We start from the raw sequence: 21,762 nt of genomic DNA on the forward strand, positions 1-21,762 counted from the left end.
CCGGCCTGCAGGTCATTGGATATGCAGGAGTCTGCAGACAAAGCCAGTTGTCTGCCGCTGACAGTCCAGCCGGCAGTCTGGATGCGTTCAATCCCCCATGAGCACCCTGCTGACAAATGTCCCGCACAGATTACCTGGAGAGCTTTGTGCTTCTGGTTGGGGAAAGAGCGCAACTCCGGACCCCCCGTTTTGTTTCAATATCTGTACTGCAGTGGAGCCGCATTTGGTTTGGGTCCAGAGAAAGCAAGGCAGCAATCAGGAGATTTGTTCCAGCTGAGCTCTCTGCACAACAAACCGCACAAGTTTTCAACAAAACTTTTATTTATTTAAAAAACGGGGAAAATAAAAAGGAGCTTGAGACACTCGAGTAAGAAGGGAACAGTTACCCCCCAAAAAAATAGAAAAAGAGACGTAGGATCCCTGACAACGATTATAGCTCCGCCTGCTGAGCAAAAGTCCCAACAGGAGAGCAGAGGTGAGAGGTCACAGAGGGGTTTGGGCTGACTTCAGTTTTGGAAACACTGTCCTCTGGCACAGCGGCATTCTGGGAAACCTCCATCAAAGCAGGCGGATCCTCTTCGGCAGAGGTCGGATGGCTCTTGGGATGAGGAGGAGAGGCGGTCTCTAACCTGCTGAGCAGCATCTTCATGGTCGCAGGAATGGACAAAAAACTGAGAACAGCAATAAATCTGATATGAATAGGAACATTTCTTTTTAAAAGGTTGTGCTAACCAGACATACTTCTTCATGTGGTCTTCCAAAAAGGCCTCAGACGTCTCAGCTCCAAATGTTCTGCAGGTAATCTGCTGAGGACCACATACGCTCACCAGCACTGCAGACACAAAGGCGTCCTGTTATGAACATTTTGGATGAGTGGAGTCTGCAGAAATGCTCCTCGTCATCAAACTCAACAACCAAAAAGTGAAAAAAATCACCACAAAAAAAAAAAAAAAGACCGATCACTACAGTCCTGAAAGTCGGAGAAAAGTACAACAATGCTCACAGACAGCGAGGGAGTGGGTGCGCGGATGTGTGAAGGTCACAGAAAAGCTGGTGCTGGACTCCGGGCGGACTTCGAAGAGCTGGGAGTCAGATGGGGTTCCTGTCGGCGAAGCTTCAGCGTTCACAAAAACACATCAGAGGACATCCGCGGGCCGCCTCCTGGAAACCCTGCAAGGTCAAACCCACGACCCACCTGGAGCGGCGCTTTGAGACGCCCAGCAGCTCCGCAGCAGGGCGTTGACGGCGCACTGGTGGCGCAGCAGCTGCAGCAGAGCTGGGACCTGAGCCGGGTGGGTGAAGGAAACGGCCTCCACCACGGTCGCCCTCTGTTCAGGCGCATCCCAGGAGGCTCCGGGGAAAACGTAACGCTGCGTCTCACCATCAGGAAGCACCTTCTGGTGCATTGAAACACACAACTGATCATGATTTACAATCAAAATATGCAATAATCACAAAAATATATAGACGATACCACAGTAAAGAGGTCCAGCTGATCTGAAGTCTCCTCTGCACTCTGTGACCCGGCCATCAGAAGCCTGTGTAAGGGCGCCCACTGCTGGTCAGTCTGAGCTACTGCAACGTCTAATTGTGGAATTTGACATGTTTTTAGGAAGGAAGCTGGAGATTTAGCCAAACTTTTATTTTTGAAAAATTCAGCTTAACCTGTAATGAGGCTGAGCTTCTCCACGAACGAGGACAACACGGGCACCGGTGGCTTTAACCTGAGCAGGAAACACGCAGGCAGCATCTCGCCGGGCACCTCGCTCGGCGGAGCACCAACCGGACAGCTGCCACGGGGCAAATTCTCGCTCTATTAATGCCACAGCTGTGGCTTTGTGACTCGCCGTCATGGAGAGTGATAGGTGCACTAAACCACGACAGAGTTACCCCTGTGAATCCAGCTGAAGAGGCTCTGGAAGGACGGAGGCCATCTGCAGCCTGCGGGGCACCGCGCTGGCGCCCACAGTGACCTGAGCCGTCTGCATCACTGCTCACAAACAGGATTTTCAATCAAAATGTGTCTAAAAATTGAGCAGATTGGTTCCAAATCTACATGAGTTTGACATCCCATCATTGGGTGGCTTGTAGAACAGGACCGTCAGCAGCCCGTCTGAAATAAATCCACAGTAATGGTCTTAAATGTAGTAAGAATTAAATGTGTTTGTGTTCATTTGTTACCTTCTTTTCCTGCAACAAGACAGCCAGTCCTATTGTTGTTTACCAATTGCTGTTGGGGGTCACAGTCCTCTGCTTCCCTAAAAGTGGAAGCAAAGACATATTCATTTCCTGCCTGTTAAGTTTGGGAAATGTAAAATAGTAATGCCAGTAACTATTTTATCTCAAAGTTGGAGATCTTTCATGATCACAAGAGGTATTTTTTACTTCAAAATCAGATCATTTCCATGACATTTTTGCTTGCAACATTCGTGTATTTTAAAAACCCATTCTGATAATCTTTTAATGTACATTCAAAACATTCCTAGTGGTCTTTCAATTATGGCGGCGGTGTGTTTTTTGGCCAAAATAAAAAATAAAAAAAACTGTCAAACGTCACAAATACGTCTTTTTTTCCCCTTTTTGTTCCTTTAATGCAATTTTAAGCTTCTTTCTTTTCCTCCATCATCAGAAAAATGTTTAAAACACTAAAAAACACTTTCCATCACAGCGGCTCTATTAAAAAAATAAATTAAATAAATGATAGTTCTTGTACTCACCCTGTCATTTTCTGCAAATCTCGTACAAGAAACTGTAGAGACTCCAACAGTTTCAATTTGATTTCACTAGAAAAAAAATAAAAGAACGACTAAATTGTCATAAAAGAACCTTTTAGCCAAAATAAAAGACGTCGTTCGAGAGCGTACTTGTCTCCAGGGATGTTGTACTGAGTGAAAAGGTCTTTCAGCCTCGTGGAGAACGCAGCAAAGTCTTCGGATCTATGGCATCAACATTTACAACCATAGTTATAAGTCTTTTTCAAAATAAAAGCTGGAGAGCCATTTAACACTTCCTACAGGTAGATTAGCAAGTGTGCTTTGATGTTTTATCCATTAAAGCATTTAATTAATGAAGCATTTAAGGCTTTCTCTGCATAGTTGTCGTTTGTCCTGAATTCAGTCTAATTTTCTGGCATTTCAACTTATTTTAGTCGTTTTCTTTTTTGTGTGAGTTCATTTTCAGCTTCATCACTTAGCTTCTCTTATCCATTATAATAGTTCCAGGTGATCTTTAAGTAATTTTTATTTCTGAGAAAAATAATAACTTTTTTTTTTAAATATTCCATTTAAAGTTCAGCATCACATCCTTTTGTCTTATTTCTGAATTCAGAATGTGCAGCTTTTTCCTCTGAATTGTTGCAATTCACAGCATTTTAGTTATGGCTGCATATTTTTACAGAAAATGATAAACTAATTTGTATCCTTGTGGCAAAAAACAAAAAAAAAACGTTAACGTTCCTCGTCCTCTTACCTCAGTGTCTTCAGAAAAGACTCGCTGGGCTGCAGAAAAAAAATGTTATTTAATTAACAAATGGAGTGAAAAGCAAACGCTACATCATACATGAACAAGTCTACTTACGACAGGACCTTCTCCGTGAAGCGCCACCTTCACCTCCTGCACGCCACCACACGGCGGCAGCAGCACCTCCAGGTAAAACAGGTCGGCGGTAAGGTAACACGTGTCTTCTGTGACGTGAAACCCCATCCTTGGGAGGAAACGTTCAAACGAATGTCAGAATGTGATCAGAATGTTGATTCAAAGGTGTTTTCCGTGACTGCTTCGCTTTACCCTTGTTGCTGGGCTATCATTTCCAAACGGGACCTCGTCACACTTCTGCAAGGAGCTGAAACGTTAAAAAATAATAATAAAAACACTAATAAAATGCCCAAAGAAGTGCTGGGAGGATTGTTTACCATGAAGCACATCCTGGAGTCTTTCCAGGGATCGAACCAGTGGTTCACAAGGCTTTGATTCAATTCTGGATTTCTCCTGTTGGGGAACAAAAGGAGGCGGGAAAAGAAGCAACAATAGACGACTTGTTGGTTTGCTCAACGCTCTCTGGTCCCGTGAACCCATCCTCCCCGGGAACAAACGCTGCCTGACGCCAAACAGACAGCTGAATTTCAATACCTGAAGCTAAAAAAAACTAACTTTTGAATGAAAAATGGCCATTTTAAAAAACCCCAGCCTGCAAGACTGCTGCTCAGAAATGCGTCCAACTATAACCCCATCTGCCCAATCCCCTCGGACCACACATCATTTCAGACCGCCGCGTAATCGTGTTTCTTTAGCAGACTCCAGGGACGGACCGCTGCCAAGCTCCACTCTGAATAAATCCACTAGAATTACCGACTCTGCTCCTCCACCCATGACAAATCTAAAGAAAACTCTGCTTGCACACAAGTTTGGACGGAAACCTTCATGAGCACGCTGAGCTTTTGCTGTTCACACTCACTGACCACAAAAACCTGCAGACTTTACTTAAGTTTCATGATGCAGATGTGTAAAAAGCTCAATTTAAAAACACTTTAATGAACAAGACAAAGAATTTAGTAACGCTGCAGACAACAGATATTAGCTATTGCATGAAAATTGTGTTTCTGTGGCATTTTTCTTAAGGCTGGAGGACAGATATAGAGAAATGCACAACTCAGAGGCAAATTTCTCCTGAAATGATGCCGCTCTGCAGAAACTATGTCCTAGAAAACAACACGGGGTTGGCTAAAAACAGCATAATCATCATTAAGAAATTAATACAGAGGAGGATGAAAGTGAAACTTTAAACTACTTTAGGATGACTTAGTTAAAAACTAGAAGGAGCTGCATTTCCAGAAGAAAATGCAGGGTTGAATGCTGTATTACAGAGTGAAAATGAAACTTAAAGGGTAATAACTGGCAAAAATAAATAAATAAATGAATGATCAAAGTTGACCATAAATAAAGTAAAAACAGCACAATAAACAAATAAGAAAAAATGCCAGAGCCGGGATTCGAACCGGCGAGCTTCTGCACCAAGGATTCCCCATTTATTTCAATGGAGGCAGAAATCCTGGAAATCCTGGAATATCTTGAAAAGTTCAAGGATTTGTAGGACCAAAAGTCAAAGCTGGAAAAAGATGAAAGAGCTGAACATTTGAATAGTTGAATGGTTGAAATAGCTGAAAAATTGTAGAAGGAGTTAAGCGGCAAAAAAAAAATGGTGAAGATACTAGAATAAACAGAAACGGGAAAACAAGAAAGAAAAAAAACAGGAAAAGCTAGAAATCGTTAAACCAAAATAACAAAAGTCAAATATAATTTAAAGACATTTGTGCTCACCATGCACCTTTGAACAAGCAGAAGAGTGTCATTCCAGCTCCTCTGTGCAAACTTCAGCTGCAGGCCGGAAATTAAGCTGCTTCTCTTCATGACTGCAAACAAAAATATATTTAAAAAAACAAACAGACGTCTGTGTTTTGATGATATATCTTTCTACAGTTAGTTACTGATCCACTCTCCAACGTTGAAACACTCAGAGAAATGGCTTATATAGGACAAACCTGCCACCGTTTATGCCAATCATCCGGGTCATTTATACCATTTAGCGCGCGGACTCTGGTGTTTTTACGATATTTTATCATAACAGAAGACGATTAATTCATTGCGTTGTGTGTTTTTTCGTCATTGCAAGTTTGATAAATCAACCCAGACACAAAAGTGAGCCGGCTTGTCTGGCTCTCCCGGGCGGGCGGGCGGGCGTTGTCAGCAGGAGCCAAGCCCACAGGAGGTGCAGTCCGCCCGCCCGCCGCTGCTCACACACAGCTAGCCATGAGCTAACGAGCAGCTAGCTGACTCTTTTTTTATTTTACCATCACAATTCCGCCTCTGCGTCGACTCTTCCGCCTCGGGAATACTTGGGTGTACCGGTAGGTGTTTCCTCCCACAGAGCCCTTTGTTCATCTGCTCCAGCTGGTTCCTAATTCCTCTTTTTGGATTTTTTTTTTCTGTTTGTATTTTTTTTTAGTCGGGTTAGTTAGTTGATTAGCCGCGAGCGCGTTAGCTCTTCCCCTGTGTGTGCTTTGCTAGCGACTAAATAAAATAAAAACTGCTGGGTTTGAAGCCCGTGTTCGAGCATCTGTTGCTGCTCTCAAATAGAACCGGACCTCAAGAAGACCTCCACACCGAACCGGTACGTTTTCGGAACTCCAGCAACTAATTATTCCACGCAGGTGCGGCTAACCTGAGTGTTTTTAGCTACATCGTCAGTCAGGCAGCTAGCTACATTTTATTGACAGCTACTAACTTGTTAACAAGTTACCCCCTCGTTGATGATACAGGGTCTGTGGACGTGCGTGGGACCGTGTCTGGTAATTTCAACCGCCGCCCGTTTAGTCATCGGTGCAGTCAGACTAATCCCATTGTGTGCTCTGTTGTTGTCGTTTAAAAATGCAGCTTCATGACAGCGACGTCGTTGTAATCACTGCTGCTGCGCCTGAATGACTGTCATTATCCGCTATAAATCCGCATTTCTTTATGCCTTAAGATTGTTTGATGAATGTTTCTATAGCCGTGAAGCTGCAGAAACGCCTCTCAGTCCGGCCAGCTGACGTTCCCACTTTCGATCATTCTGCTGCTTTAAAACTATTACCGTAATGGAGAATTGGCTTCATATGCTGAATTGTTAAATCGCCTGTCGATGCTCGGGTCCATTTTTGTCAATTTGTTTAATGATGTTCTGGCAGGATTCCCGTGTTTATTTATCTCTGATCCCCAGAGGTTTGGCTTTGGCCTGGTAAGCTTAGGGCCTCCGAGCTGAACACTTCTTTTCTCATCCGTCCGACAGACCATTATGATAGAGTAACATGTAAACATCTGTCATTTGCATCCGAGTGGATTTACGACCATACAGAAACTTCCAGATGTTGTGTTTTCCAGTCGCTTTGGTTGCTTTCAAGTCTTGAAGAGCCAATGTTGGAAAGATAGGGAGGGAGGGAGGATGACAGCTGAGATGGCTTTTCCCATAAGTCCTTGACTTTTGTTTTGCACATCTTGCATAAAAAATAAAGTCACATCTGGTGTCTCTTTCCTGGAACGTTGCAGAACTTTTGAAAAGTCCTGTACAGTCAAAGACGGGTCCACTTTAACAGACGTGTCACATGTATGTAGTTTGATCTAAAAGAGATTCTAAACATGTTAAATAAGGTTATCTTAAATGCTTAATTCACTCAATTCCTCTCTGCATCACACTTGACATCCAAATTGTCTTGGATTTGCCCTTTTCTTGCAGGGAAATTATGATGCAATTTCTTCTTTTTTTGTTGTTTTAATCTCCACAGGAATTTTCATTTAGTCCTTTTCCACAGCTGGACATTTTCTAAGGTCTTCACTTCCTCTGCTTCACGGCGTCATGGCAGCTGCAAAACCAAAAGGCCAGAACTCTCTAGCTCTCCACAAAGTGATCATGGTGGGCAGTGGAGGAGTGGGGAAGTCTGCGCTGACCCTGCAGTTCATGTACGATGAGGTGAGCCGCTCATCACAGACTCATGTCGAAGGAGATCTTCTGGCCATAACCCACAATGCCGTGTGTTCCAGTTTGTGGAAGATTACGAGCCCACTAAAGCAGACAGCTACAGGAAGAAAGTGGTGCTGGATGGAGAGGAGGTGCAGATCGACATCCTTGATACGGCCGGCCAAGAGGACTACGCAGCCATCCGGGATAATTACTTCCGCAGCGGCGAAGGTTTCCTCTGCGTGTTTTCCATCACAGAATTGGAGTCCTTTGCAGCAACAGTAGACTTCAGGTGAATGTTTTTAACGTCGCCTCGACAACACGCTTCTAAAATCGCCAAACTCTGATCTTCGTGTTGGGTTTGACCCCCCCCCCCCCCCCCCCCAATCTCATCCAAAGACCTCTGCAGACATTTTTTGACTTTATTATCGTCCTAATTAAGTTTCTGTGCATCACACGCTCTTCCCATCAACTACTGTTCAAATGTTTAATGAAGCACACCTAAAGAATGGGAGGTCGGGGGTTCAAGTCCACGGTGAGGTCATACTAAAGACTAAAAATGGGACGTGGTACCTGTCTGGTTGACACTCTGTAGAAAGTAATAAGGGGTTGAAACGAGGAGGGGGCTGGGTTTATTATAAAACAGCAGAAATAATGCAAAACTGTTAAGTTGAATGCCAAAGTTAAAATGTATTCAAAGTACGGTTTGGTGAGAGACAAACCTGTTCTCCTTTTTTGCTTTAATGCCTGTAATGCTGGATTATCTGAACAATTGAATGAATTGATTTTAAACTGGTGTTTAATTCTTAGAGCTAGGCTTGTACAGAGAATCGCAAATTTATCGTTATTGTGATATCAAGCTGTGCAATAAAAAATTTTTTTAAACAATATTATGGCAGTTTGAAGCTTTTCACAATTTAAATAAATCCCTTTATGCATTTGACCAATGGGGTGGACCCCTGTTATGTAGACGAGGGTCATTAGGAGTTATGTTGACTCTTATTTTAATTAAACTGTTGCAGTGAAATGGAAATGATGAATTTGGTTATTGCTATTAGTTTATATATCGTCATCGCAATATTGATCATTAATATCGCCAGTTTTCCTCGTATCAAAAGTTAACGTGAAGGTTTCACAAACTTTTTAGATTTTGACAATTTTGGTTTAAAACAAACAAAAGTTGAGTTTTTTTGTTTGGACAGTTTCAGATACATTGTGGAATTATTGGGTTTTCTAATGAAAAACTGAACTGTTGTAAGGATAAACTATTGGAGCAATTTTTAAAGTAGGAAAAAAAGCTCAAGCCTCCAGAATACTATGGGTTAAAAAGCCAAAACTTTCTGCTGAAATGTTTTTAAACTTTGCTCTCTTTATTTCAAACTTTGTGGAAATTTTGATTCTTTTTTTTAAAAGCCCTCAAGTTCTTTTAAAACTTTCCTAAAATGCTTTTGCTATTCTGAAAGAAAAGAAAAAGTAAATGCCATCAAAAACGATCTATATGGTCATGAATCAATGAATTGACCCACGTCAGCTCATGCTGGCAGACGTTGGATGACAGGTTTCACGTCTGACCCACATTGGCTGCCCTACAGGGAGCAGATTCTGCGGGTGAAGGAGGACGAGAGCGTGCCCTTCCTCCTGGTCGGTAACAAGTCGGACCTGGACGACCGGCGGCAGGTCAGCGCCGAGGAGGCCAAGGCCCGCGCGGAGCAGTGGGGAGTCAGCTACGTGGAAACTTCTGCCAAAACCCGTGCCAACGTTGACAAGGTTGGTGTCGGCGCGCTGAGCGACGGCCTCGTTCATAAAGATCTGCAACTCCTTTCTGTCGCTTGTCTGCTTTTGTTTAGGTGTTTTTCGACCTGATGAGAGAAATCCGAGCGAGGAAAATGGAGGACAGCAAAGAGAAGAACGGGAAGAAGAAAAGCAAAAGTTTGGCCAAAAGAATCAGAGAGCGATGCTGTATTTTATAGTGGTGTGATGCTGAAGTACGCGCACATTTCTCAGACGTTTGCATTTATTTTGTGCCCAAACCTGACCGTAACCTTGCGTTAGTGGCCGAGAGGACATTTGACTGAGGGTCAGGCCGTAGAACGGTGGCGCTCCATTCACCACTTATAGCTCTAACTTTTTATGTTCTGACACTCCAAATACTTTATCTTCCTTCTTCTCTCAACAACAGGGTCATTAGATGGATGTTTTGTTTTTTACATTTAGGCTGAAGCTCAATAATAAGCCCTGACAAGCTTTTGTTGTATAGTTTTGTGTGTGAAACATCCTTAAAAAAACGTTGCAGTGCGCTTAGGCTGAGAAAGAGTTGAGAGCCCAGGTTTCAAGAGGAAACAGAAAAGCCCCCGATCCACGCTAACGCGACACCGTCTGCTTTAGATGAGTAGACAGTTGGAGTTCAAGGACACGCTCAGTGTCACGGTGGAAATGAAATTCAATGCCATTCCTTCTTACTTTGCAAATATTCCATGTGGAAGTTTTTATTTTTTGTGTCTGTCTGTGATCAACACATGTAGAAAAGAGCACTAACGCTTCCATTTCCTTCCCTCTTCTCCAGGTCTCCTCAAATGCACAAATAACCTTCACCCTTTAGGGAATTTAAACAACAAAACACTTGAACTTTTCAGATGTTTCTCAGCTTTTAGTTTATTTCATCTCAAAATGTTATTTCCTTTTCAGAATAGAGGAATCTCTGGTGCTCTGATAAAAGGTGATTCCGTAACACTAAACCTTTTACGCGCTGCACTCGTTCATGTTTTCAACTCACTTTAATCGCTGACTTTAAATCCCACTTTTTTTTTTGTTTTTTGACATTTATTTTCAAAGAGTTGGAGTATGCTTAAAAAAAAGAAAAAAAGTGAAGTGGTACCTGTTCAAAAACGATGCTGTCGGTTACCAAAGAAAACAGCTAGCTAGTTCAAACAAGTGCCCGCTCACTAATGTAAGTGTCTGAAAACCTGCCATACAGAAAACGGATTATTAAAAAAACAAGAAGCACTACAATGTCTGTGTGAGACCTCAAAGATCAACTGGGTGTCATGGAAAGCAAAATATTTAGCTCTGGACCGCCTGCGAGGAAATGCAAGGTTATGACGGCTTTAGTAACCCTGTGCATTGCATCACTGTTGCCTCTCTGTCCATTGTGAATGTGAATAACGTCCGCTCTCTCTCTCGTCCCGTTTGCCCCCTAATCCGACGGCTCGTTCGTGCGTTCTGCGTCTGTCGGTGTGGCTCATCTGAGGCGGTCAAAGGGCAAAGAAAAAAACCCCGATTCTATATAAATGAGCAAAGAGGAAGTGATCTTGGAGCACAGATGCAGATGGTTCGTGTTTTTAAAAGTCTAATGTTCTTCCCTTTCGACTATTCCTTTGCAGCTTGTGTTAGCGTGGTGGAATCTAGGATTTCAGGCCACTCTCACCAAACTCAAAGAGTAGCAGTCATGTGATTCAAGCTTTTACAAATGGTTTTTCATTTTAAAAGATCTAATTTTTTTGGTTTATTTGGGTGTCAATCCATTAGGCGCCCCCTGCAGGCCGTTGCCACTCTGCCTCCACTCTGTTTAAACTGAGAGTAAGTCTATGCAAAAAAAATAAAATAATAATAATGATGTTGCTTGATTTGCAAAGAAGGAACCTGAAACTGAAGTTGGTCTCCATAAACTACCTTACAAAGCTGGAGTGTTTTGGATGCACTTCAGCTCCAATGACGAAGGATGGCGTGATGCGGCGTTGCCCAGAGGCTCTTGAAATCAATCTTTTTACTATTAATGTTCTTGTGTTCGTCCATCGTCTCACTAGTTGGTGAAACAGAGGAATGCTTGTGGAGTTAAGAGCACACAGAGGAGTTAGTTGGATGTGAACCTTAGGGAGCGTCTTAAAGTGACCGGCACGGACGGATTTAACTCGTCACGGGAACTAGCATCGTGCTTGCTTATCGTACTATCAGCCTAACACACTCGTCTACTTTTAAGTGGAAAATCAGAACTATTTTTTATTTTATGCATAATTGTATTGACTTTATGGCCCAAAATGTTCAACATGATGCAAAATAAAATGTTTGTGTGAACGCTATGAGCAAACTGTCCCACTGGGTATTCAAATACCTTCGGTTTGCCTTTTATATAAATACCTGTAAATGAAAAAGAAATATGGATGTCTTTTGGCTGGATGGTTGTATGTATGCCACCAGTTTAATGTTTCCTTCATGTTTACTTTCTTTTTGTTTTGTTTTTTTGAGCGTAACCACTAATGTAGCCTTTTTGTGAATGCAAGAGGTGAAGCTTACATTTCAATTCATATTCTGTGAGTTCTTTGAAAGTGGCTAATAAAATGGATATTACTAATATCTTCCACATGTGTTTGTTTTTTCTACTGTCTGTCTTAGTGAGAAACTCTAAGAAATGTTTCTAAATGGGATCATTTCTGCAGATAGCAATGAAATGTGAAAGCATGGGCATATGGAACGTTTACTTTAAGCTCTTAATTGACGTTTTGTCCCAATATTAAATGAATTAACTTCACAACTCAACTGTTGAACCAAGAACTTTAAAATTAAAAGAATCTTTAAGAAAATAAAGAACTAAAGATTAGGTGTTTAGAAGAAGAAAAGTACATAAACAAATCATAAATGTGCGCAATAATAATGAAAAAAATCATTTGTTTTTGTTAGTTCAGGCCCCTCTAGAAATAGAATTTTCAGCAGTATTATAGTTTATTTTAAGAACAAAAATATATATATATATATATATATATATATATATATATATATATATATGAAGAAAAGTTATGTCTCATATACTAATGGCAATAAAAGAAACAGAAGGGGGGATTATATGCTAAAAAACCTGATGTAATACCCAAAATATTGAAAATAAAAATCTATTTAAACTGATAAATTATCGAGAGGAAAAGGTATTTTTATTAGACAATATATTTAAAAAATCAAATTTCGTTCTTTTTCTTTGGAGGGGGTTATTATGCAATTGTCTTTGAACACCTCCCTCCATAAAATGTTTGTGTTTATGCTTATATTTGTCATTAAAAACATTTTCTAATGTAAATGAACCGCAGGAAAAATACGTCGCCCTTTAATTAAAAAAAAATCAATTTTGTTCTATTTTGAAGGGAAGGGTTCCCCTCGTTGTGACGTAAGCTCTGACGTAAGTTACGCACTGGGTTCCTATTGGTTCGTTTCTACGTAGAAGGCCTGTAGTTCCAAAGCTGTGGCCCAAGCGAGCTGCACCGTTAGCCACAATGAAGTTGTGTGAAGTATTTTGAAATAGATTCGAGGATTTGATCTAAATCGCTCCTCGATGAGAGTCATCGCGTTCCGGGATCGTGGAGGATGTTATTAGACGGAGGAGAGTCTCTGCGGTGAAGGTTTAGGCGGACGCGCCTTTGAATGTTTTACTTCAAATTCACTGAGTTGAACTCCACAGAAGGAGAAAAGAAAAGCCGACCGGCTAAGTTGCTAGCAGGGAGCTAGCCTCCGACCTCACTTCCTTGTTGCATCTACGAGTGTGATGGAAGGCAAGAAGTTTTTATGGAGGCGTCTGACTTTTTTTATTGTTCGTTTTTTAAATGTGCACTGATAGCTTTTTGTTTTTATGGACATTTATAATTTAGAAGACGTTGGTTTTTTAATAATTCTAAGTTGTTTCGGGTCATTGCGAACGTTCACCATGAAATGGGAAAACCACTCTGTAGCCGAACTGCTAGCTACGGCGGACTAGCGGGCTAAACCGACTAGCCTTCGCTATCAAATCCTGGATATGTGGGCTTTTCGCTGGAACACGGCGGTTAAGTATTGTTTGTTATAAAATTGCTGTAAATTAGTTGTGACTAAATCCTTAGCACCAGCTTCTACGGAGCATTACGATTGTTTGTATCGGGAATTTTGGTCTTAATAATAGCCACTGAATGCTAAAGCTAGCGATTTAGCTAGCTGTAATGTCAGCTTAGTAGCCTGTTACACAGCTAGCCCAATGTTGTGTTTTATGAATCGACAGGGGCACGTAGTTCATATTTTATAAACTTATTCCTAACTCATCCGTTAATTGAGACATAAATGCCCAACTCGGAGGTGCTTCGCGACGGGCGGGGAGGACGGAGCCCCTCGGAGCTCCAGAATGCTAACAGGCAGGGGAGGCGCAGCAAAGCGGCGAGCGGTACCACCGCTCCGCGAGACAGGCGCCGCGAGAAGGGACGGTCGTCCGCCTCCCGGAGGAAGAAGCGCAGGCAGCAGAAGGACCGACACCTGTGGCATGCGGTCACAACGGACGGCCCCGACAAGAGAAGTGATTTCGACAAGGAACTTGAACTTCGGACGTTAGTAGAATACGACGACGTGAGCTCCCAATCAGAACGATTCTCCGGTAGCCCCTCTCCTAAAATTGACCCCCACGCTGACAATCTCCCAGCGGATCCCCTCAGCTCTGTTAACTTTGAATATAATGGACCGGCCTCCCTGGCCAGGGGTCAACTAAGAGACCGGGAAGCAGTTTACCTCAGTAAAGAGTTCAGAGGACCATCCGAGAGGAGCAAACAAGATAAGGACTTGTCCAAGAAAAAAGATCACCAGAGTCGTGAAAGAGACTCCTTAAAAGTCAGAACTGGAGGTAGCCTAAGCGGCTCTAAAACCGCCACACGGAGCGGCGACAAAAATGGCAAAAGGACGTCTTCGTCTTCTCAATCGGCAGATAAGAAGAACGCAAAAAGGCACAGAAGCAAAACGAGAACTGATAAAGAGACGCCGTCTGCGTACAGAGACGCGCCACAGTCTTATCGAAACGACCGCGAGGACCCCAGGGCGTACAGAAAAAGTCCTGGTTTTAAAACTGACAGTCCCTATGGGACATCCTATTCCCTTAACTACCAATCTCCTGGTAACTATGCCCAGCTGGCATCTAGAAGAAGTCCAACTTATGGAAGTAAAAGACATTCTCCCAGTGCTACGTATTTCAACCGGGATGATGTGTATGGCGGATATGGAATGCCAAAGTCACCCACTTCGTATTCAAGCAACAAGAGGAAGCGATCGCCCGCGAGCCCAGCCAACTGGAGGAGGTCACCAAGTTACGGTCGACACAGCCCTTTCGAACAAGGAGAGTTCGTCTCAAGTCCTTATGGAAAGCGGAGGAAGTCACGGAGTCCATACAGGAAGTCCCTGAGCCCCAGTCCAGATGTCAGGTGAGGTTCTTCAGCGTTGTAGTAGGCCTTAAACATTTTTATTTATTTGTTTAGTATTGATTTATTGGGAAAAACCTGCTCTATATGTCAGAAATATACCATAACCTGTCCTGCTTTTCAGTCTGAGATTTCACCCATAATTCTCTCTGCAGGAGACCCGCAAGGTCACGCAGCAGAAGTCCCTTTCCATCCTCAAGGCACTCGCGCTCCCACAGCCGCCACCGACACTCTCGCTCCCGCAGCCGCCCTTCCAGCCTGTCGCCGAGCACGCTCACCTTCAAGAGCAGTCTGGCCGCCGAGCTCAGCAAGCAGAAAAAGGTCAAAGCCGCAGAAGCGGCCGCAAAGGCCAAAAACTCGAGCAACACGTCGACTCCAACCAAAATGCCGTCGTCTGCTCACCAGCCCAGTCCCAAATCCAACCACACGGCCAAGAAAGGACGCCCCCCCTCACCGCCTGCCCCAGAGAAAGGGCCCCGGACCCCCACATCCAACCAGCCTCAGTCTCCTGCAGATAAATTGAAGAAGACAGCAGAGCACCAGAGCAGCAGTAAGGGGAAAGAGGACCCTCTACACCGGGACAAGAAGAAAGCCCCGGCGTCTGGGCAGATCAAAGACAAGGACAGAGCCGCTGGCCCAGTTATCTCCACTCTGCCACAGCTGCCACTGCCCCAAATAGTTGCTGAGAACGCAGACAAAGGAGACAAGTATGTAACCTCCTTCACACTCCTCAGCACTTGTATTGTAGCATCCATGCGGCTTTATCTGATTGTTTTTGTCTGTCTGCTCTCCTCCATTCATAGTTTGAAAGACGGCTCGCTTCCGGGCAAAAAGAAGCTGGAGAAAAAAACGCGCCAGCTTCTGACTGACCTCCCCTTGCCCCCTGAACTCCCCTGCCCCTCGGTTTCTCCAAGCAGCCCTCCCGATAAGCTGGAAAAGTCCCAAACATTTCGACGAAGACCAAAGTAATTTCCCTTCCCTGCAGCTGTGTAGACCCACTCTACTGAAAATTGTGTATTTCTTGTTGCTTTTTTCCAATCTACTGAAAATTGTGTATTTCTTGTTGCTTTTTTCCAATCTACTGAAAATTGTGTATTTCTTGTTGCTTTTTTCCAATCATGTCAAGTCATCAGTTAAGCTTAAAATGGCATTTCTGAGGATTTCTATTTCTAGAAAATGTTTAAAGTGGGACTTTTAATATCGACTTGATGGTTATTTACTTCTTGTTTGCTTCTTTTTTACCAGAATTTGTGGCCCGAGGTTTGGCGAGATCAAGGAAATCGAGATAGATTGGGGTAAACGGTGTGTGGACAAGTTTGAGATCATTGGAATCACAGGAGAAGGCACCTACGGTCAGGTGTACAAGGCCAAAGACAAAGACACTGGTGGGTTTCCTGAAAATGTTTGCTCATTCATTCTCTGTGTTTACCCTCTACCGCAGTCAGTGGATTCAGCTTGAGTTGGAAAAAGCAGAGCAGACTCATTCTCAGGTTTGTTTCGCTCAGGTGAAATGGTGGCTCTGAAGAAGGTCCGTCTGGACAATGAGAAGGAAGGCTTTCCGATCACGGCCATCAGAGAAATCAAGATTCTGCGACAGCTGAACCACAAGAGCATCATCAACATGAAGGAGATCGTCACGGACAAAGAGGACGCTCTGGATTTCAGGAACGATAAAGGTAACCGTTGAAATTTAAAAGTTATTTTAAAACTTTAAGAGTTGAGAGGTTAAAGTAGCTTTTTTTATGTTTTTTTTAATTCCAGGTGCTTTCTATCTGGTGTTTGAATACATGGACCACGACCTGATGGGTCTGCTGGAGTCTGGCCTGGTTCACTTCAACGAAAGCCACATCAAGTCCTTCATGCGGCAGCTGCTGGAGGGTCTGGATTACTGCCACAAGAAGAACTTCCTCCACAGAGACATCAAGTGCTCCAACATTCTGCTCAACAACAGGTGAGGCTGGAGGCAGAAATCACAACAACCTCCAGGATGTTTCACAACGTGCTTAATCGTTTTCTCCCTCCTAATCAGGGGTCAAATAAAGCTGGCAGACTTTGGCCTGGCTCGGCTCTATAACTCAGAGGAGAGGTGAGTCTTGTGTTTTATGACTGGACTTTATGATGGTTGGTTTGTGTTTCTTTTACTCGTGTGTGTCGCCGTGTTTCCACTTTCAGTCGACCGTACACGAACAAAGTGATCACGCTTTGGTACCGCCCGCCGGAGCTGCTCCTGGGGGAGGAGAGGTACACCCCCGCCATCGATGTGTGGAGCTGCGGGTAAGGGCGGCGTTCGTTCAAAGCCAGCTGGTGTTCGTCCGTCGTAGTTTTTCATGTTGGCGATTCTGTCACAGGTGCATTCTGGGAGAACTGTTCACAAAGAAACCCATCTTTCAAGCCAACCAGGAGCTTGCTCAGTTGGAGCTCATCAGGTGAGAAGCAGCTACACTTTTCCGGGGGTTTCATGTTTGGACGGCCGGGTCTTTTCAGTGAAAATGTTATTTTTCTCTGCGTTTTTATGGAATTGTCTCTGTTATGTCGCAAATTGGGAAGAAAATGGGGTTATATGTTTGTTTCAGTCGTATTTGCGGCAGTCCTTGTCCCGCTGTGTGGCCAGATGTGATCAAGCTTCCGTTCTTCAACACCATGAAACCAAAGAAGCAATATCGGAGGCGGCTCAGAGAGGAGTTTGCTTTGTAAGTCAGTTGACGCAACTCTAGACTCGTTTCCCAATAACCTGACCTTGTGATAACGCTGGCGGTCTTGTGGTCGTCCAGCATCCCTCCGGCGGCCTTGGATCTGTTTGACCACATGCTGAACCTGGACCCCGGCAGACGCTGCACGGCCGAACAAGCGCTGAGCAGCGAGTTTCTCAAGGATGTGGATCCCGACAAGATGCCTCCACCCGAGTGTGTTCCGGGTCACTTTTATCTCCTCGCATCTGCCCAAAGTCTTCTGATTTGTAACTTTTTTCTCTTCTTTTTTTATTTTCAGCCTCCCCCTTTGGCAGGACTGTCACGAGCTGTGGAGCAAGAAACGGCGGCGGCAGAAGCAGATGCCGGAAGAGCTGGTGGCTCCAAAAGCGCCGCGTAAAGAGCTGGGTCTGGACGACAGCCGCAGCAACACTCCACAGGGCTTCGCGGCGCCCGGCGCCATGAAGACCCAGAATGCGGCCGCCTCTGTGCTGCTCGGTGAGGACGCTCAACTGGAGAATAACTCGCAGCTTAAGTTACTGTCTGCAGAAGACAAACGTTGAAGAAAATCCAGATTCTTCTATAGCCTAGCTGTCATGTAGATTGGTGATAAGTATCCCATCACTGCCTCATCACTTTTTCTTGAGTCGCGTTCTTCCGATTGACGCGTTTTCAACTCAAAAGTTCTGCTTTCGTGTGGCTTATTGCTCTGATGTGCTCGGGAAACAAACTCTGCTACTTTAATGCAAATCTGCAACCAAAACTGAAAGCAAAACTAGGTTTTTCTTAGTGTCTTTCTAAGTGCCTGAGTGTAGGAACACCCTCCCAGCAGATCAAACATAATCCTTGTTTCCACTGAGCGGTACGGTCCGGTTCAGACCAGCCCAGTATTTGTACCCTTTTTGGGCCTCTGTTGGAAATAAGTTCTGAAGGGGTTACGGGTGGAGCTGCTGTTGGAGGCCGTTGATTGGATCAATGTCATTATGATAAAAAACGGATATAGTTCTCATCGTCGCCCGCAACTTAAATACTTTCTATCTACCAAGTTGGGTTGAAATGCTCACCTGAACTACCAAGCCATTCTAAACCAGACCGGACCACTCAGTGGAAACGAGGCTAAACAGTCATGTTTGGGATTCCCTAACCCTTTTTATTATTCTGCACCCTGATTGGCTATAGGCCTTGTCAATCAATCTTTGTGCCACGCCTCCTGTTTGCCAAATCCACATAAATCTTCAATTGCAATGAGATTCATTTTTTTCATTCTACAAAATGTTTCTATGAGGGTTTGAACTTTGGGAGTTTAAACAAGAAAGGCGGGCGTAAAAATGTTTGTCTGTCTGCAGAAAGTGGATAAAGTTTTGCAGCCTTATAAGAACAGTCAAAATTCGAATGACTTTTTTAAGAGGTTATCTCGAGGAACCTGTGAATGCAACGTCTCATGCATCGACTGATTTTGGTTTGTTTCAAACAACTTCAGAAACAAATGCAAAGTAAAAAGACAATAAAAATGGAAAAAGTGTAGAAATAGCAAATCTATTTCTATTCATTCATAAATTCATTCAATAGTAAACTAATGAAAATGAAGCTGTATTTACTCTGAATCATATATAAACACATTTGCACTTAAACGGGCCAAAAAACATTTAGTCTATTAATGATAAAGTTTGTGAAATAGAAATGAATCGCCTGCCTTATATAATCCCACCCTCTTTTATGTTTTGCAGAAGCGTTTTTAAACATGTTTTCGTTTGTTTGTTTATAGTTTAAAGCCTAAAATAATTATAATAATCAACCTTTTTAACATTAACTCTTTGGTTTAACTGATTGTGTCTTTTTCCAGAATCCAAGGGTCCAAACTCTCAGTTCACTCAGGAGCAGCTGGCGGTCCTCCTGAACCTCTTGGGTCAGTCCAAAACAGCCCCCAGCCAGTTTGTCCAGTCTATGAGCACAAAGGTGAACCAGGAGACGTTACAGCTGCTCACCAAAGCCTTAGCTCCCCCCGACCCGCCCGAGCCCCCGGCGCAGTCCGCCAAGCCTCCCCAGCCCGCGCCGCCTGCAGGAGTACCGCGCACGCCGCCGCTGCCCAAGCCGCCGTCGCCCCCCGTCGCGGCACCGTCGACTATTCCAGAGGGGGAGGCTGCCGCCGCCACGCAGACGGCCATGACCATGCTGCTGGCGCAGCTGCTACAGGCCCAGAAGACTCAGAGACCGGAGCTGAGCGACGGCGGAGAACCCGGCGAGAGCAGCAACGCCGCAGGAGGCGCCGCGCCACCACCTCCGCCCCCAGAGGGCAAACAGCCCCCAGAGCCCAGCCCGGTCACTCCAGGTGAGAGCGCTGAAAACAAACGCCAAGAACGAGGAATGCTTTGGTAAAGTCTGACCTGAACATTCAAACAGTGACTCGAAATCGTCCTGTAGATGTGCGTGTGATTGACACAGACTAGCTAGAGAGTACCCCACCTTCATCTAGTAGCTGGGAGAGTCTCCTCCAGGCTGCTGGAGCCTTTCCCAGCAGGTTTGGATGATAGATGGATAATTGAAAATCCCCAAAGCAGCAAATTTTATGTGTGAACGCAGCGTCAGAATCTCCTGGAGCTGCTTGAAGAATGAATGACTGTTGTTGATCTAGTTGTTTCTCTCGTTGTTGCAACTTTTCCTAGAGCAGCTTCTTTGTTTTGCTTTGCAGTGTCAGAAGTGGGAGGAGTCTCCATTTTGCCTCCCGACCAGAGGCCCCCAGAGCCTCCGGAGCCGCCGCCCCACGCCGACCTGGACTACCGCCATCCCCCGCCAGAGCCCAAGCCCGGCCACGCCCCCCCTGTGCCCCCCATGAGTGACGGAGTGAGACCCCCAGAGCCAGACTATCCCCCCCTTCCTCCACCCGAGGGTCCAGTATACGGAGGCGACTACAGCCACCCGCCCCCTCCAACCTTCCCCCCCGCGGGCTTCAGTGACTCTTACATGGGCCACATGCTGGGCGGGGGCCTGATGCCTCACTCTATGAGGGAGGTGTTCAGCGGAGCCGCCGGCTCCTCGGCGGCCCACCCCGACCCGTTCCCCCCATCCGCACCAGCACCCACCCGACCTGCCAGCATGGTCTTCAGCGGAGACAAGGACCACAGGTTTGAGTACAACCACAGCCCTCTGCCCGTGGAGGTACCGCCCAACCCGAACGCCCTCCACCTGTACAACCACGCCATGGCCCGGAAAGACGGCCTCCCCCCGCCCATGCCAGCGCCAGGACAACCTTGGGGTTCCCCATCACAGGGCGGGGCCCCTCCTTTACCGCTGGGTTATGTTCCACAGATGAACTCCACGGCGGCGATCAGAGGACGGGGGCTGCCCTTCTGAGGAGCTGGAGGACCAACCCGAAGCCTCGTGAGGTGGCATCAGACGGGTCTGCAGACGTGATTCAGTAATTTAAACCTGTAAGCGTATTTTTCCTCGTGGAAGGACGGTGGAGTAACACCCGTGGAGCTTTTCTCGCTCGTACAGTTTTGGTATTTTTTTGTAATCTATTCTGCTGTCTTCAATTGAACTTTGGTTCAGGTGTACACCCCCAACCTTTTCTCTGTAAAGCTCCCGGGCAGAATTAGTATTATTGTTTTGAACTACTGACTAAAGTAGGCAGAAACTCTTTAGAATGTGACCGCGCGCCTGGGGTGGTCTTTTTTTAACTGGCGGCGGCGTTGGCGGCTCATTTTGGTCGGGGTGTTAAACGAGGCATCGGCCTGGGGAGCTTCTTGAAGATGGCACTTCTAACATCTAACAGCACAGAAAAGCTGTTACCCCTCCCCTTTTAACTTTTTTTGGCTGTAAATGTTGTAAAATCATAAGTAAAAGACATAACCTGGATTGACAAAGGAAGCGTTTTATTTTGCATTAAACCGTCGTGTCCCCTCCTTCTGGCACGTCTCTGGGCAAACGTTTATTTAAGAGGGGCGGCGCCTTTTCCCAGCCTGTCCAGGTGGATGGACGGCGCCACTGGGTGGCAGTGTCCCATCAAGCTTTTGGAGCCACGGCCTTCATCCTTCATCCTCGCCACACGGAGACCCGGCGGTCCAGCAGATTCAATCTGGAAGCTGAAACGTTCACTTTAACAGCAGATTCTCATGAGATCTTTGTCAGATAAACTCGGATCTATCGGGCTAAATTCTACTTCTTTGCTGGGTTTTTTCTTAAAGAATGACCCCAAAATGCTCCGGACGCTGTGTCTGCAGAGTGATTCTCACGTCCTCCTGATGCGTCTGCTCTTTGTTAACACTCATCACATCCGCGTCTGGATTGATCGCACGCCGCAGAGCCCGTTATGAAAAAGGCGATTATCTCGAGAGGGAATCCATTCCGCAAAGCTAATTCAGGACGTGGAAGACGGCTCGTCTGCGATTAATACGGCGTG

At 45.0% G+C, this 21,762-nt stretch overlaps 3 protein-coding genes across 16 annotated transcripts; 2 read left to right on the forward strand and 1 right to left on the reverse strand.

Annotated features, from left to right (window-relative positions):
• Window positions 1-303: 303 nt before the first annotated feature.
• med1l (mediator complex subunit 1-like) lies at window positions 304-6,449 on the reverse strand. 11 transcript variants are annotated; one of them, XM_078938311.1, is made up of 17 exons: window positions 6,281-6,449; window positions 5,317-5,408; window positions 3,912-3,987; window positions 3,787-3,841; window positions 3,577-3,703; window positions 3,469-3,497; window positions 2,865-2,936; window positions 2,718-2,783; window positions 2,182-2,258; window positions 2,057-2,113; window positions 1,891-1,990; window positions 1,666-1,790; window positions 1,475-1,584; window positions 1,196-1,397; window positions 1,004-1,114; window positions 742-832; window positions 304-671 (listed from the first exon to the last, which is right to left on the reverse strand). In XM_078938311.1, exons 2-17 carry the CDS (start codon window positions 5,404-5,406, stop codon window positions 431-433), a joined length of 1,629 nt encoding a protein of 542 aa, XP_078794437.1. In that variant the 5' UTR covers window positions 5,407-5,408; window positions 6,281-6,449; the 3' UTR covers window positions 304-430. The 11 variants fall into 11 exon arrangements, with proteins under 11 accessions (XP_078794437.1, XP_078794438.1, XP_020568279.2 ...); XM_078938312.1 differs by having other exon boundaries at window positions 6,296-6,417; XM_020712620.3 differs by lacking the exon at window positions 6,281-6,449 and adding an exon at window positions 5,847-5,981 and having other exon boundaries at window positions 2,072-2,113.
• On the forward strand, window positions 5,763-11,834 carry ralaa (RAS like proto-oncogene Aa). Of its 4 annotated transcripts, none has more exons than XM_004081166.5 (5): window positions 5,763-5,903; window positions 7,314-7,498; window positions 7,570-7,778; window positions 9,079-9,253; window positions 9,334-11,834. In XM_004081166.5, the coding sequence occupies exons 2-5, from the start codon at window positions 7,385-7,387 to the stop codon at window positions 9,454-9,456; spliced, it is 621 nt and encodes a 206-aa protein (XP_004081214.1). In that variant the 5' UTR covers window positions 5,763-5,903; window positions 7,314-7,384; the 3' UTR covers window positions 9,457-11,834. The 4 variants fall into 4 exon arrangements, with proteins under 4 accessions (XP_004081214.1, XP_004081216.1, XP_078794442.1 ...); XM_004081168.5 differs by having other exon boundaries at window positions 5,764-5,903; window positions 7,341-7,498; XM_078938316.1 differs by lacking the exon at window positions 5,763-5,903 and adding an exon at window positions 5,922-6,166 and having other exon boundaries at window positions 7,341-7,498.
• A 5-nt stretch (window positions 11,835-11,839) lies between these two features.
• On the forward strand, window positions 11,840-21,226 carry cdk13 (cyclin dependent kinase 13). Its single transcript, XM_023950368.2, has 14 exons — window positions 11,840-14,679; window positions 14,832-15,383; window positions 15,480-15,641; window positions 15,922-16,061; window positions 16,182-16,352; window positions 16,438-16,627; window positions 16,706-16,762; window positions 16,849-16,950; window positions 17,025-17,102; window positions 17,250-17,366; window positions 17,448-17,579; window positions 17,665-17,861; window positions 19,207-19,692; window positions 20,053-21,226. Exons 1-14 carry the CDS (start codon window positions 13,559-13,561, stop codon window positions 20,712-20,714), a joined length of 4,167 nt encoding a protein of 1,388 aa, XP_023806136.1. The 5' UTR covers window positions 11,840-13,558; the 3' UTR covers window positions 20,715-21,226.
• Window positions 21,227-21,762: the final 536 nt, after the last annotated feature.

This window comes from Oryzias latipes, chromosome 20 (genome assembly GCF_053564925.1).
Source record: "Oryzias latipes strain Hd-rR chromosome 20, Olatipes_Hd-rR_3.1".
NCBI lineage: Eukaryota > Metazoa > Chordata > Actinopteri > Beloniformes > Adrianichthyidae > Oryzias > Oryzias latipes.

What these genes read in the sequence shown, in the direction of transcription:
- med1l (XM_011489071.4), bottom strand. Translation starts at nt 5,937, where the DNA reads ATGAACAAAGGGCTCTGTGGGAGGAAACACCTACCGGTACACCCAAGT. An exon ending in ATGATAGCCCAGCAACAAGG is followed by an intron (nt 3,704 to 3,786) that starts GTAAAGCGAAGC and finishes TTTCCTCCCAAG; the next exon opens with GATGGGGTTTCACGTCACAG. An exon ending in GTCTCAAAGCGCCGCTCCAG is followed by an intron (nt 1,115 to 1,195) that starts GTGGGTCGTGGG and finishes TGAACGCTGAAG; the next exon opens with CTTCGCCGACAGGAACCCCA.
- ralaa (XM_004081166.5), top strand. Translation starts at nt 7,385, where the DNA reads ATGGCAGCTGCAAAACCAAAAGGCCAGAACTCTCTAGCTCTCCACAAA. An exon ending in GCAGCAACAGTAGACTTCAG is followed by an intron (nt 7,779 to 9,078) that starts GTGAATGTTTTT and finishes GCTGCCCTACAG; the next exon opens with GGAGCAGATTCTGCGGGTGA. An exon ending in CCCGTGCCAACGTTGACAAG is followed by an intron (nt 9,254 to 9,333) that starts GTTGGTGTCGGC and finishes GCTTTTGTTTAG; the next exon opens with GTGTTTTTCGACCTGATGAG.
- cdk13 (XM_023950368.2), top strand. Translation starts at nt 13,559, where the DNA reads ATGCCCAACTCGGAGGTGCTTCGCGACGGGCGGGGAGGACGGAGCCCC. An exon ending in CTCTATAACTCAGAGGAGAG is followed by an intron (nt 16,763 to 16,848) that starts GTGAGTCTTGTG and finishes TTCCACTTTCAG; the next exon opens with TCGACCGTACACGAACAAAG. An exon ending in GCCCAGCCCGGTCACTCCAG is followed by an intron (nt 19,693 to 20,052) that starts GTGAGAGCGCTG and finishes TTTGCTTTGCAG; the next exon opens with TGTCAGAAGTGGGAGGAGTC.